General features: G+C 33.8%; 1 protein-coding gene across 1 annotated transcript in view; it reads right to left on the bottom strand.

Moving 5' to 3' along the window:
• The window catches only part of LOC149794203 (kinesin-like protein KIF23), an 86184-nt gene that overhangs the window by 56866 nt on the left and 17137 nt on the right, over positions 1-12181 (bottom strand). Inside the window, exons 6-8 of the mRNA XM_089968311.1 lie at positions 9725-9861; positions 5844-5965; positions 1999-2169 (exon numbers count right to left, since the gene is read on the bottom strand). Coding sequence (XP_089824437.1) covers positions 1999-2169; positions 5844-5965; positions 9725-9861 — 430 coding nt within the window. The remainder of the gene's footprint in view (positions 1-1998; positions 2170-5843; positions 5966-9724; positions 9862-12181) is intronic.

The raw sequence follows: 12181 nt of genomic DNA, 5'->3' as shown, positions 1-12181 counted from the left end.
ACCAAACCATGACAGGCCAATATTTAAAACTAACCACAATGATCATATTTTACTATTTTTTAAAAATATTATTCCATGACTTCAGTAAGACTTATGGCAAAATTAATGAGTTGGTAGGTGTGTGTTATCACGTCTTAAATCTCCTATGCTATATATACATGGTTGTCTCCTCTTTCTTACATCTCCTAAGGTTTTATTTATATAGGGATTGCCCAGTCTTAAATCTTCCAAGGTATAGTTATGTATATTTAATTAGTATTGTGTGAGAGACCATTGTCCATTCCAGATTAATGGCACATCAGCACATTCAAGATTGGAATTTATTCAGAATACCACTGGAATTCACTCGGAACACTAAACTTTCGATATAAGTGTTAGGACTATTTGGAATTTAATTCATAATACTGTATGTTTCTTTCAATTTTTCACTTTTTTAATGTTGGGCAACAAAAAAAAATTGTTGAATTTGACAAAACATCTCTGTTGCTATTTAATGGTACTTAAAGACCATAATGTCATAATTATCATATTTACATGTGGGTTGCCATATGTTACATCTCTTGAGGATTAAAATATGGGGGTAGGGTTACCCTGTCTTAAACCGTGTGAGGTTTTTACACTACATATGGTCACAAATATTATGTGCAATTTAGACATCAACTACCATCATTTACACATTTTTCTCTTGTAAGGCAAATATGCATAAAATGTTCTCTTTCATAGACAAATTGCCTTCAAAAGAGACTTTAGCATGCTTACAATGCCCAGACAGGCAACAGTACCCAATCCTGACTAGTAGTTTGGTAAAAACAGCAAATTGTTTTTTGCAACATGAAGATAGCACTCTCAAAAATCTCAGAATCATATAACTACAAATATCTTTATAAAATTTAAGTTTAGTTGAGGGATGTATTTCTCAACCATGCACCAGATAAATCTACCTGTTTTGCTAACCTTACTTTTCCTATCTCAGCCTGGTCATTTCAGTTATGGTGTCCAAGCACCACAGACTACTTTATCAAGGGACACAACCATTGTTGTCTCCTGCTTGGCCTGATTGAGTTGTTTTCTGATCAAACAAACACCAACACTTTGGGACATTTAACAAAATAGATTTTGGAGGAGAAAAACAAATAACTTACAAAAAGATTTACAAAGAAAACAATAAGGATAAGACAAAAAGAAAATGGACTACATGCTAGGAAACATCATGACTCTTAAAGGTAGGAGAGAAAAAATTGTAAATGTTTTCCACCCACTGGGAACCTATTCCACGTATACAGTACACTTTTGTGACGATGGAAGTTTCACAAATCATACTAAAGATGAATTAGTAATTTCAGAAAATTCACCAAAGCATAAGGCAGAAGATCTTTCATTTCTTTTTGATGACTGGGAAACAAATAAATTACATGTGTCTATGAAACCCAACCAATTTTCATTGAAGAAAAAAAAAAAAAATCAAGAGAGGAAATATAAAACACTGAAATGGTCAAAGAGAGTAGATTTACAGAAGCGGACAAACAATTTGTCACTAATTTTGTTTTAGAGCATGAAAATGTGAATACCAAATGTAAAACATTGGGACACAAAACTACCAGAAGAATATCTGAATGATAAATTCAAAGACTTATCCCCAAACTTTCAAACACCACAAAGATTTCCAACACCTATTTTCACAAACATTTTGTATAAAAGTTATTTTATATGAGAAAACAATGAATTCAAAATACTACAATATTGTTTAATGATGAAATTCAAACTATAATTAACCAAAAGAAACCAGGAAAACTCAACTACATCTGAATCTAACAACCTTGGACAATTTTATTATTAACACTACTGTGAGTGAATCATAAAAATGCTCATACTGTGTTATTGTTTGTATCTTTAAATATATGGCAAAACAGAATTAATATGAGAGACTATGTAGTAACATTTAAGAGGTTACAGTCTTATAAACACTTTGTGCTAAGACAAAGATAAAGTAACACATACTTGTAGCCCGTAATAGGATCAAAGGGCAGCTCCTCCAGTAGATCATAGACATAGTTGTTGTAGATCTCAATATAGGATACAAACACGGCAAAGGTGTTATCTTCATCAATATCACTAATTTTTGAAGGGTCAGTAATTCTGCCTGAATCCACCTGAAATTCGGTCTTCTCCCTGGAAAGCAAGAAGTCTACAAATGTACTACATATACCATTTTTAAGAAAAGTTATGGATCAGTCTACTTAAATTAAGGGCTGCAGGAATGAGAAATGAAACACGAGTCTTTCTCTTTTCTATGACATGGTCAAAGAAAAAATGTTTGATAAAAATATTAAAAAAACAAAGATAGTACATGACATTTCTTGATAAACTTTCTAATCTTGTCCAACCTGTGTCCCTATTTATGTAGACATGAAGTAATCTGTATTTATGATGGTGGACCATAATATAACTGTCAACCAACAGTAGTGTATTTGACCTCAGATTTAGCAAGAGAGACCCAGTAAAGCATCAAGACAGTCATTTGTAACCATTTTGTTGAAACTTGGAGAATTGTGGCATCACAAGCATATAACAATGAAGTTTGAATGGAACCAATCTCGTCCTTAGTTAAATCCCCAAGTCAGTTCAAAATACTGAGAGACACACATGTGCAGGAAACAAAGCCATGACAGAAACATCTAATTTCTGTGCAGTTAAGTATAATTGGAGCCTGCTGTTAAAAAAAAACAGCAAAAAGAGAGAAGAAAAAACAAATAATTCCATTTTGGTTTCCAGGACTTCTGATGCTTCAGTCAGATGGCTGGAACAATAATTTAAGCAAAAAACACAGCCTCACAAGTCCAAAGTCGGGTATTATACAGTAAGTAAATCTAAGTTTTAAACTGTTGCTATTGCTATCTCAACAACAGAAATAATTAAAAAAATCCTTTACAAAGATAATAAATAAGCCAGATTTTACATATGAATACACGTGATTCAGATGTAGTTTTTTAATTCATGCAATTTTGACACTATACACAGTATGCTATTCTGGGAATGTTGAAGTCTTGGAAAGAATGTCAGATGACCTGACTACCAATTTGCTACTATTACCATGTCCAGAAATTTTTAATACCTGCCAATATCATGAGTTTATTTTCACCTTTTTACTATGTGGTTTGCTACATTGCTGATGCAATTTCTATTGCATGAAGAGGAAAGAATTCTGACTACCTGCAGGTGCAGACTGGTTCTACAACATAAGTGAATCACAACTGCAATCAACTGGTGGTATGGCAGCAATCAGAGACAAGCAGGATGCCCACCCCCCATGAATTTATGATATCTCATACCTGAACACGTCCTAGTTTTCTTTTGTCTTAGAATACATTGGTTATTTTAACCAGAGAAAAATGTTAGAGATTATGTTAAATATTTATCATGAAAACAGCTTTTCTGGTAAAAATGCAGTAACTATAGAGAATATTTAAAACATTTCATTTCTGGCCATCCAATACTCAGGAGGGAATAATTAGCTTGGACTGGGGCAGAGTCACAGAAAAGAAACCAATGCAATAGTAGTAATGTATTACTGCTATTGAACTTAATTTTCCTCAGTAATTATCTGAAGCTTTCATTCATTTCTTAACTGCCCCCATTCTCACATATCTTTTATTGTTTACATACATGCCAACCCCTGGCAAGGAAAAAGTGTAATCCAAGTGGACAAAAAAAGTAATCCGAGCAGAAAAAGAGTAATCCACATATAACATGATAAAAATTCAATTTGTACATAATGATTTATTTATCTGTCTGGACTTTTAACATCAAAACATTTTGTACCAGCTGAGACTTTAAATGTTTTGCACACCAGTAAAGCACTAAGTGTTTGGTTATTACAGAGCCTCGATCTAAATTCAGTTTTACTTTTGTTAACAATGCTGAACAATCTCACAGTCAGCATTAGAATGGTAAATAACCAATATTCCTTTTATAACCTGACAAAGAGGAGGAAATTTACATCTTCCAGTTATTAGGTCTTTTAGCTGGCAAATAAGATGAAAAAATCAACTCTGTCCCCATGAAGTACATGGCAGAGACAACCTGATATGAACAATGATGGAAACATTTTTCAAAATATAGAATGCAACAGTTTTATGAATTCCAGACATCACTGATGCAGCATCAGCTGAAAACCCCATACAGTTCTGCCAACTTATATTTTATTCAAAGCATTATCAAGCAAATAAAAAATTGTTTTCTCCAATGGAATCTACTGTTAAATCTAGCAATGAAAGAAGAGCACTCTGACTCTGCCTTTTTCATTGTCAAAGTCTCTTACACAGACTGGGTACAACTTTTTGTCATCATAATCGCTACTCCTGTCTGTTGCAATACTAAACGGCCCAATTTTCATGGCTTCTGCAATTTTAAGTGACATCTTCTGCTAAACACCTAACAATATTAGATGATTTGGTTCTTGCACATGCATATTTTCTGCAACTTTGGAATCAGGAAATATCTGTTTGAACAAAGGACCAATGTAGTCTTCTACTGCTAGGGGTAGACCGTGTTCTTTTAAGAACTTGGTACATAACGCCTCTGCATTTATAAAATTCGTGTCCACAATTTAGTTCTGCTGTTAAAAAAAGAAGTTACCTTAGTAATGGAGTTAGTAAAATGAGCTAATTCAATGTTTCTTTCTTTTACCACCATGACCAATATTAAACTCCTTTCCACACAGCCTGCAAGGGGCATGAAGCTGCCCTAGAATGGAATGCTGTAATATGTAGTTCATGTATTCATCTCTGAATCAATTTTTCATCTTTTCTAATCCATCTGTGAAATTATATGAAAAACGTTTTTGCTCTAACATACACATCGACAAGAATAAATATAACTTGACTTTTAGTGCCAAATACCTACAGACTTGTTCTGTACCATTTATCAATTTCAACAAAGAATCCGTGAGCAAAGATTACAAGTTAGAAACCAGTCTGTTTTCTCCTAACTAAGCCATACAGCTGCTTATAAGTAGAAAAAGAGGTCAAAAGTTTGAAAGTAGAACCAGCCTACTGCTTGGAAATAGGGCAACTGCTATAAATAGAACATAATATTGTTAGGAAAGTGCACGTAAGTCTACAGACAAGCATACTCTTATGCTGTAGTTACATAGAAGCCGTCTTTTCTAGAAAATGGTCTGTTGGATTAATGGAATATTAATTAAAATGAGAAAACAAATGAATAATTATTTTGGAGGGGGATATATCAAAAATGTGTAATCCGAATACATTTACGTGTAAGGCATAATTTTGTGGAAAAAAGCATAATGATTACGCCAAAAGAGTAATGGTTGGCATGTATATGTCTACAAATAGAGCTTCTTGTTATGGGCATTTAGTTTGTCTTTCTTTTTAGTATTTACCAAAGTATTATACTGGATGCTTGGTGCCACAAAAAAACTCATCGAAAATTGGATCCCCAAAAATCATATTTTTAAAAATTGTATGAAAGTAATTTGGAATAAAAGATTTACATAAACAATAACCAGAGTCCTGAGATAAACAAATTTTGGCTCAGGCAAGCTCAAATTAGCAAGATATTTGCCCATCCAACAAAATGAGAACATGGTTCACAGGGAAGGCAGTTTTAAAAAAATATATATGCCATGGTAGTTATTTCACAGAATTCATATTAAACTGATCAGAAAATTCTAAATTGTATGAACTCTACATTAAAAGTACCTTCCCTGGTCCCAGGTATTTTTTACTCGAACAGCCCTGACAATAAACATACATGATAATACATTTATTTCCATCATTATATAGAAAGGAAAGATAACAGTTTAAATGGTTTCTTTTTTTTACCTGCGTGGATTCCCTGGTGTTCCAGGGATAATGGCAGGGATAATATCTCTCTTTTGTCTTTCCATCATGGCATCTGCTTCTGACTGGACCTCATACCCATTCATCTTATCTGGTTTGAAAACCTGGAGAAACACATTTACAACCAGTCTATATTTAGTTATACATTTAGATACTATAAATGTGCGTATTACCTTGTACCAAATTCTTGGAATATGACTAGTCAAAAATCCGGTATATCTGTTTTAAAATAAAATTCCAAAAGGGTCTAAGAATTCCAACAAGGTTTTAAAAAAATCATCACATAATGCATCTCATAATAGTTTGGTTGTTAAAAAATATACATACCACTGTATGTATCAAACAGTCTCAGCAATGCTGGTTACAAGGATCTGCTGTATTGGAGATTAAAGTACTAATGTAAAAAGGACATTAACTCAGTCAAAAATGGGCCGGAAAAGATAAAAACATTAAAAGGCACATGTACATGTAATAGGCAGTTCACCTAAAAAAGCGCATCCTGTTTAGTTTAACAGATGCAGAGCTAACATAGCCAACATGGTTACAAGCAACGTCCAGTGAAGACATGAAGCTAATTATCAAGAGCCATAACTGTTCAAAATCGACTTGATATGGCACAGCTATGGCTACAAGTCAATGTACATATCAGATTGCATGAAAAGATGCTGAATCGTTCATGAGCTAAGTTGTTGACAAGAATGTTGTAGTGATGTAATACTGATGGAAAACTTTGTCATAATTAGACCTAAAAAAGAAGAAACCTTCAAAAAGCACACCTTTATGCAATCTGCAAGTCAACTACCAAATGGCATCCAAATACATGTAAAGGTTGCATAGTTGCTGGTTACATAAAGTCTGAACTGATGTACAGATGGATGGATAAAAAAGGTGATTAATATGGAGTTATCACATTTTTATGTAGAATGCATATTTTTGGGGATGAATTTTACCAAACAAGTCTGTAGCTTGTCAAGCCACAAGATTCATATTTGAATGCAGAAATAACAACACATATGAAAAACCAACTGATAAACTTGCAATCATTGAAATCTTTAGCTGACAGACATCACATACTGCAAGCTGTCTGGCTCAATAGCACTGTGTAATGGTAGCCCGATCTCAACTACTGACAATACATTATTTCCTCTTAGCGCTAGTCCTACAATGTAAGACACAGCACATGTTGTTTTTATTTTAGTGCTTACTATCCAAATAACAGCCTTTCATAGCATGTTCCGATGTAAAAGTTTCAGGAACATCTCACACACTTGGCAGCCTATATCGATACTCTTCCACTAATTTATGTCTAATTAATATATTTACTGTGCTATCTTGATCCTGGCGGAATTGAAAATATGATACTAGCAAATGGATACATTTTCATGTCCCGTTGACATGCATTTGAATTTGTTGCAATGCAACGGTAGTCCAGGTATGTCGAAGTAAGTTCAAGTAGGCTCATGTTTGGGATATGTTTCTTGAACAAAACAAACCCTTGCTTACAGTTCCAAAAGGCATACAGTAGTCACTCTCTTATAAGGCCACCCCTATTGTAGCAGGGAAGTGGCCTTATAATGATTGTGGCCTTTCTAGAAGGGGATGACAAATAAGAATAGTAAATACCTATGAAGAAAGTCAAAAGTACATTTAATTCTAAAACATTTAAAAGTTTTATTAAAAAATCACATGCATGTTGTGAAATAAATGTAAAACAAACTGCTTCATCATTTTCAAAAGAATATTAAAAATAACCATTTATATAGTTTTAAAACTGTCTTTATAATTATGTTACAGATCACATCATCTGAAACTTTGTTGGTAACAGTCTAAAATAAAAACAAAAATTCTCGTCACAATTAAAAATATCCTTGCTGTCATATCCCCTGCATATATTGTTTAGTCTTTTGTTCCAATCTTCGACAAATTCATTATTAACATCAACTGATTCTCCACTAAAGACATAACACTTAAAATTGTGTCGCACTTGAAATCTGTGCAACCATCCGTTACTTGTGTTAAAGTCGTCATATCCCAATTAAACTGACAAAATTGTTGCTTTTTCTTGTCATTCAAATCAGGATACAAACATCTCCTGGCTCAAACAATCTTCCTTTCTCTGTACATTTCACCTTCCCACTTCTGCAGAATTGTTTCATTATCTTTCATGATATTGTTTATCTGAGTCTTTCCTACATTAGTTTTCTGCAAGGGTCCTCACACCCCCCCACCTCTCGGTCAGTTGAATTACTTTTACTTTCTCTTCTAAACTGAGAATTTTTCTTTTCCTCAATGACATGCTGATCGTTTTGCAGTAAGTTATTCATGTTGCCAACTACAGTACTGATAAAACAATTTTTTATGCATGTAAACAAATTGCTGTGCGTTTTTAAAGGAAGTGATCTTGTCACGTGATTAGTTAGTCGCAGTCTGGTACCCTATTGTTTTTATAAATTTCTTTACACTAAGTGAGAGAAGACAAAACGGCTTCGCTATGTAACATTAACATCATGCAGATTTGACCTCGCGGCCGTAAGGATTTCTAATTTTGACAACTATTGTCAGTAGTAATAGCCACTAATTATCAAAGTGAACAAGCTCAACATCTTACTAAGGGAAACCATAAAGGCTATCAGACCATTTTCCTGCTGACTTGTGTATTGTACCTCAATACTGCCACTTCTCGGCTGTTACTACTGTTCATTAATTGTAACCTTAACAATTATCAGAGGGACTAAACCGGATATCTTATGATAACACAGCAGTAAGGCTAATTGGATTACATGTACTTACCCTTTTGTATGGATTAAAATTTGAGTCTTTCTTGGCTTTATGGAATAAATGTGGCTTTTTGTGAGGCGTAAATGATATAATATTAACCTTAGTGGTACATGTACCTAAGTCAACACTTCTTTCAGTAATGAAAACCTGACATTGGGAAACAGAAATTGGATTACTTAACACAGGTTATGAATAAAACACTGGTTCTGGATACATATTAAAATAAAATGCAGCCGCTTGTGAGGGGTAAATTTTAAATTATTGCACTAATATGCTGGCTGCTGGTCACGTTAGCCGGGTGGCCTTTTGTGATAGGTACTTCTGAACACAAACTCATCGGTGCCAACGGATTCTGGCCGTAAGGAGCACGTGGCCGTTCAAGAGGGGGACTACTGTAATATATTTTTTATTCGTTTCGTTAAAGTTGTTGTTGTTGTGGGGTTTAACGCCATTTTTCAGCACACGATAGGCTATACATGGCGGCCAGTATTAATGGTGGAGGAAGAACCCGAGAAAATCCCGGAAAGAACCACCGACCCACGAGAAGCTACTGGCAAGCTTTCTCACATACCCACATTGGCTGAATCCTAGACTCGAACCGCCGCAGACAGAGGTGAGATGGCAGTGATCCGTAACGAAGAGCGCTTTAGACCACTCGGCCACTCGGGGCCCCCGTTTCGTTAAAGAATAATATTTCTACTTAATCCAATTTTCATCACTTTCCAGCTAACTGAAATGTAGGCCAATGAAACTTGAAAACAGGTCCAGTTCTTTTGCGAGAATTTGAATTTATTAGAGAAAAGACATCAGAGTAAGTAAAGCCTGATTAAAACATTATGACTTTACTTTGTAGAAAAGCATCATTATTTTAGTTGTCAGCTGTGTGAAATATTCCTGAAAATTTGACTTTCGTAACGATGTTAGTCGACACCAAAACACGCTACACAGTGCCATTAGTTAGGCTGTAAGACCTTGATGCCCACAACATAAATATCAGCATCGAGGTCTTACACGAAGGACTATTCTTAGCACATGAAAATAGCCAGTACCGACTGAAAAAGTTTACATATCCTCTATGAACTTACATATTTCTTGGACTGATAATGACCGATACTGTTGAATAAAACATCCAGACACCTGGGTAAGATTCCCTGATCTTGTGGTGTGCCTGTCATTGTGTAGGTCTTTCCAGAGGATGTAATACCATAGGTGAATAAAAGACCTGAGAAATGAAAAGAAAAATAATGCTAGTTAATTTTTAGTAACATCTCAATGCAACTAATATAGTCATAATTACGGCATCTCTTCAAATGAATTGGACAAAAGTACCAAACCAATATACTAACATATACAGATGCCAAGATATGTTGTAAATACATATGACACAATTAATGAATCACCAGAACTAGATAACCACACCTATCCCTTAGCATATTTTATCACTTTACTATGAATACATTTCTGGTTGACAGGCAGTGGTTTATTTAACTTTAGAGATGCTTAAAGCATGTAGATAGGATTGACCCAGGGGTAGAACTTTTTTTGAAAACCTGTGGTTGTACCTAGGTGACTACATTTTTGAAAACTGATGCTCAGCAGATTTGTCTCATTGTCCAATAAAGATTAATGTTATCAAAAAATAATTCAAGACAGAATCTGTGCAGTGATGTAAAAGTGGTCCATTTTAAGAAGAAAAAGAAAAAACAGGTCACAAATAATATTACCACAGGCACTCACAAGGTGAATATATTAATTTCTGCAAAGAAATCCACTGTCTCAGCATTACATGCTATGAATCAGTCGCTATAGACATTACAGCAGAGATTTCTACAATTTCCTTAACTGCTATAACAAAAGATATCCACAGTTCTGGAAAGTTATATTACAAAGAAACTTTTTAAATCTGTAGAGGGGTACAAACAAACAGGGAAGTATATTCAGACTATAGTCTTGCTTAATGACTGATGCAAAGTATATAATGCTATAAAAGTGAATATTGATTGCAGAAATGAGTAAACCCAGAAACGAAGAACTTGTTATTAGTATCAGCCTCCCCTCCCCAACACAATTCATGAGCCTTCTGTACTAGGATCAAGATGCATGAGTAAATTTGAGTCTTCAATTTTTCTCACAGTGCATTGCTTGGAAACAAATACAACTGTGTTTGCACTGATGATTTTGAATTGTTCCCTTCTTTACATTTTCTAGCAACCAGCACACATATCATGCTCAACTTAATCAAAATCAGTATTTAAGTCTGTCAACCAACGAAATTAATCATTTTTACAAAAATGAAAAGGGTCCTTGGCATAGCCTAAAATCATTCATGCCAATGAAGATACATCTATGACATTTTAGGAAATGGAACAATCAAAGATCTTTTCTTGTTTTATCATTGTATTACTTGTATGCTTGTGTATATATGTGTGCCTTCATGCATGTATGACTGTACACAGCATGAGTGGTGTGTATGCCTGCTCAAAGTATTGTAAAAAGAAAATTTCAAGCAAAAATCTTGACAGAAGGAAAAAAAGATTAATTTCTGCATTTGGTATTGAAATTTTATTTGAATAAAAGAATGCATAAATAACTTGGTCTCTGGTCAGGATAGTTAAAGGTCCAACAGGCATCTTCACAAAGATTAAGTTGAAATTGTAAATAAAAATCAAGAAAAGACAAGTACAAATTATAAATATTTTAAAATATCTATTAAGTGTACACATTAATTTTTTTTTTGTTCTGAAATGCCAATCAACATTAGTAAACAAGTCAGTCTTAACTGTACATTATTTTTAACTTATCATCAATCCTTTAAATGGGATATGTCAATGAAGGCTACATGTATACTGAATTAATCTGCTGGTAATTAGGAAATTAATGATATAATGTCTAGTTTATTTTACTATGTCCTGTCATCCAATCCGTTTTCCAGCAAATGTGTGATCCACTGACCAGAAACATATTCAAAGTTTATGCAGATCAGAGTTTACACTTAAGACTGATGTTGTCATTGATTAGAATACATTATTCCAATGACTTAAATGTTATGTCTTCATGTATTTTGATTTACAAAGAAAACTCCACAAGCCAATATACTATGCAACAACAAATTGCCATTAATTCGATTCTGTAAACCTGCCAAACTGCTTGAAAGTCAGCCAAAAGAAACAACTGTCACATGTACTACAATGAAAGGCAGATTTCCTTAACTGACACATGTGAAAAAGGAATACCAGATCACAGATCATAAGTTTTTAGAGGTGAGTGACAAGGAAATAAACCATTACTAAAGACAAGCTGACACCTGTAATTACTGTGCCTTTTTACTGATAACAATCTGCCAGCACTCAAATACAGATCATAAAGACATTTTTTTATATGCTAGGCCATGAGATACCAGATTTTCTAAGAAATAACCCATATATTTAAATGGAGTGAAAATATATATATATATATATATATATATATATATATATATATATATATATATATATATATATATATATATATATATATATATATATTCTTTTCACTGGCAGTCA

This window comes from Sinohyriopsis cumingii, chromosome 8 (genome assembly GCF_028554795.1).
Source record: "Sinohyriopsis cumingii isolate HCF-2022 chromosome 8, ASM2855479v2, whole genome shotgun sequence".
NCBI lineage: Eukaryota > Metazoa > Mollusca > Bivalvia > Unionida > Unionidae > Sinohyriopsis > Sinohyriopsis cumingii.
This window is presented reverse-complemented; position numbering and strand designations above follow the sequence as displayed.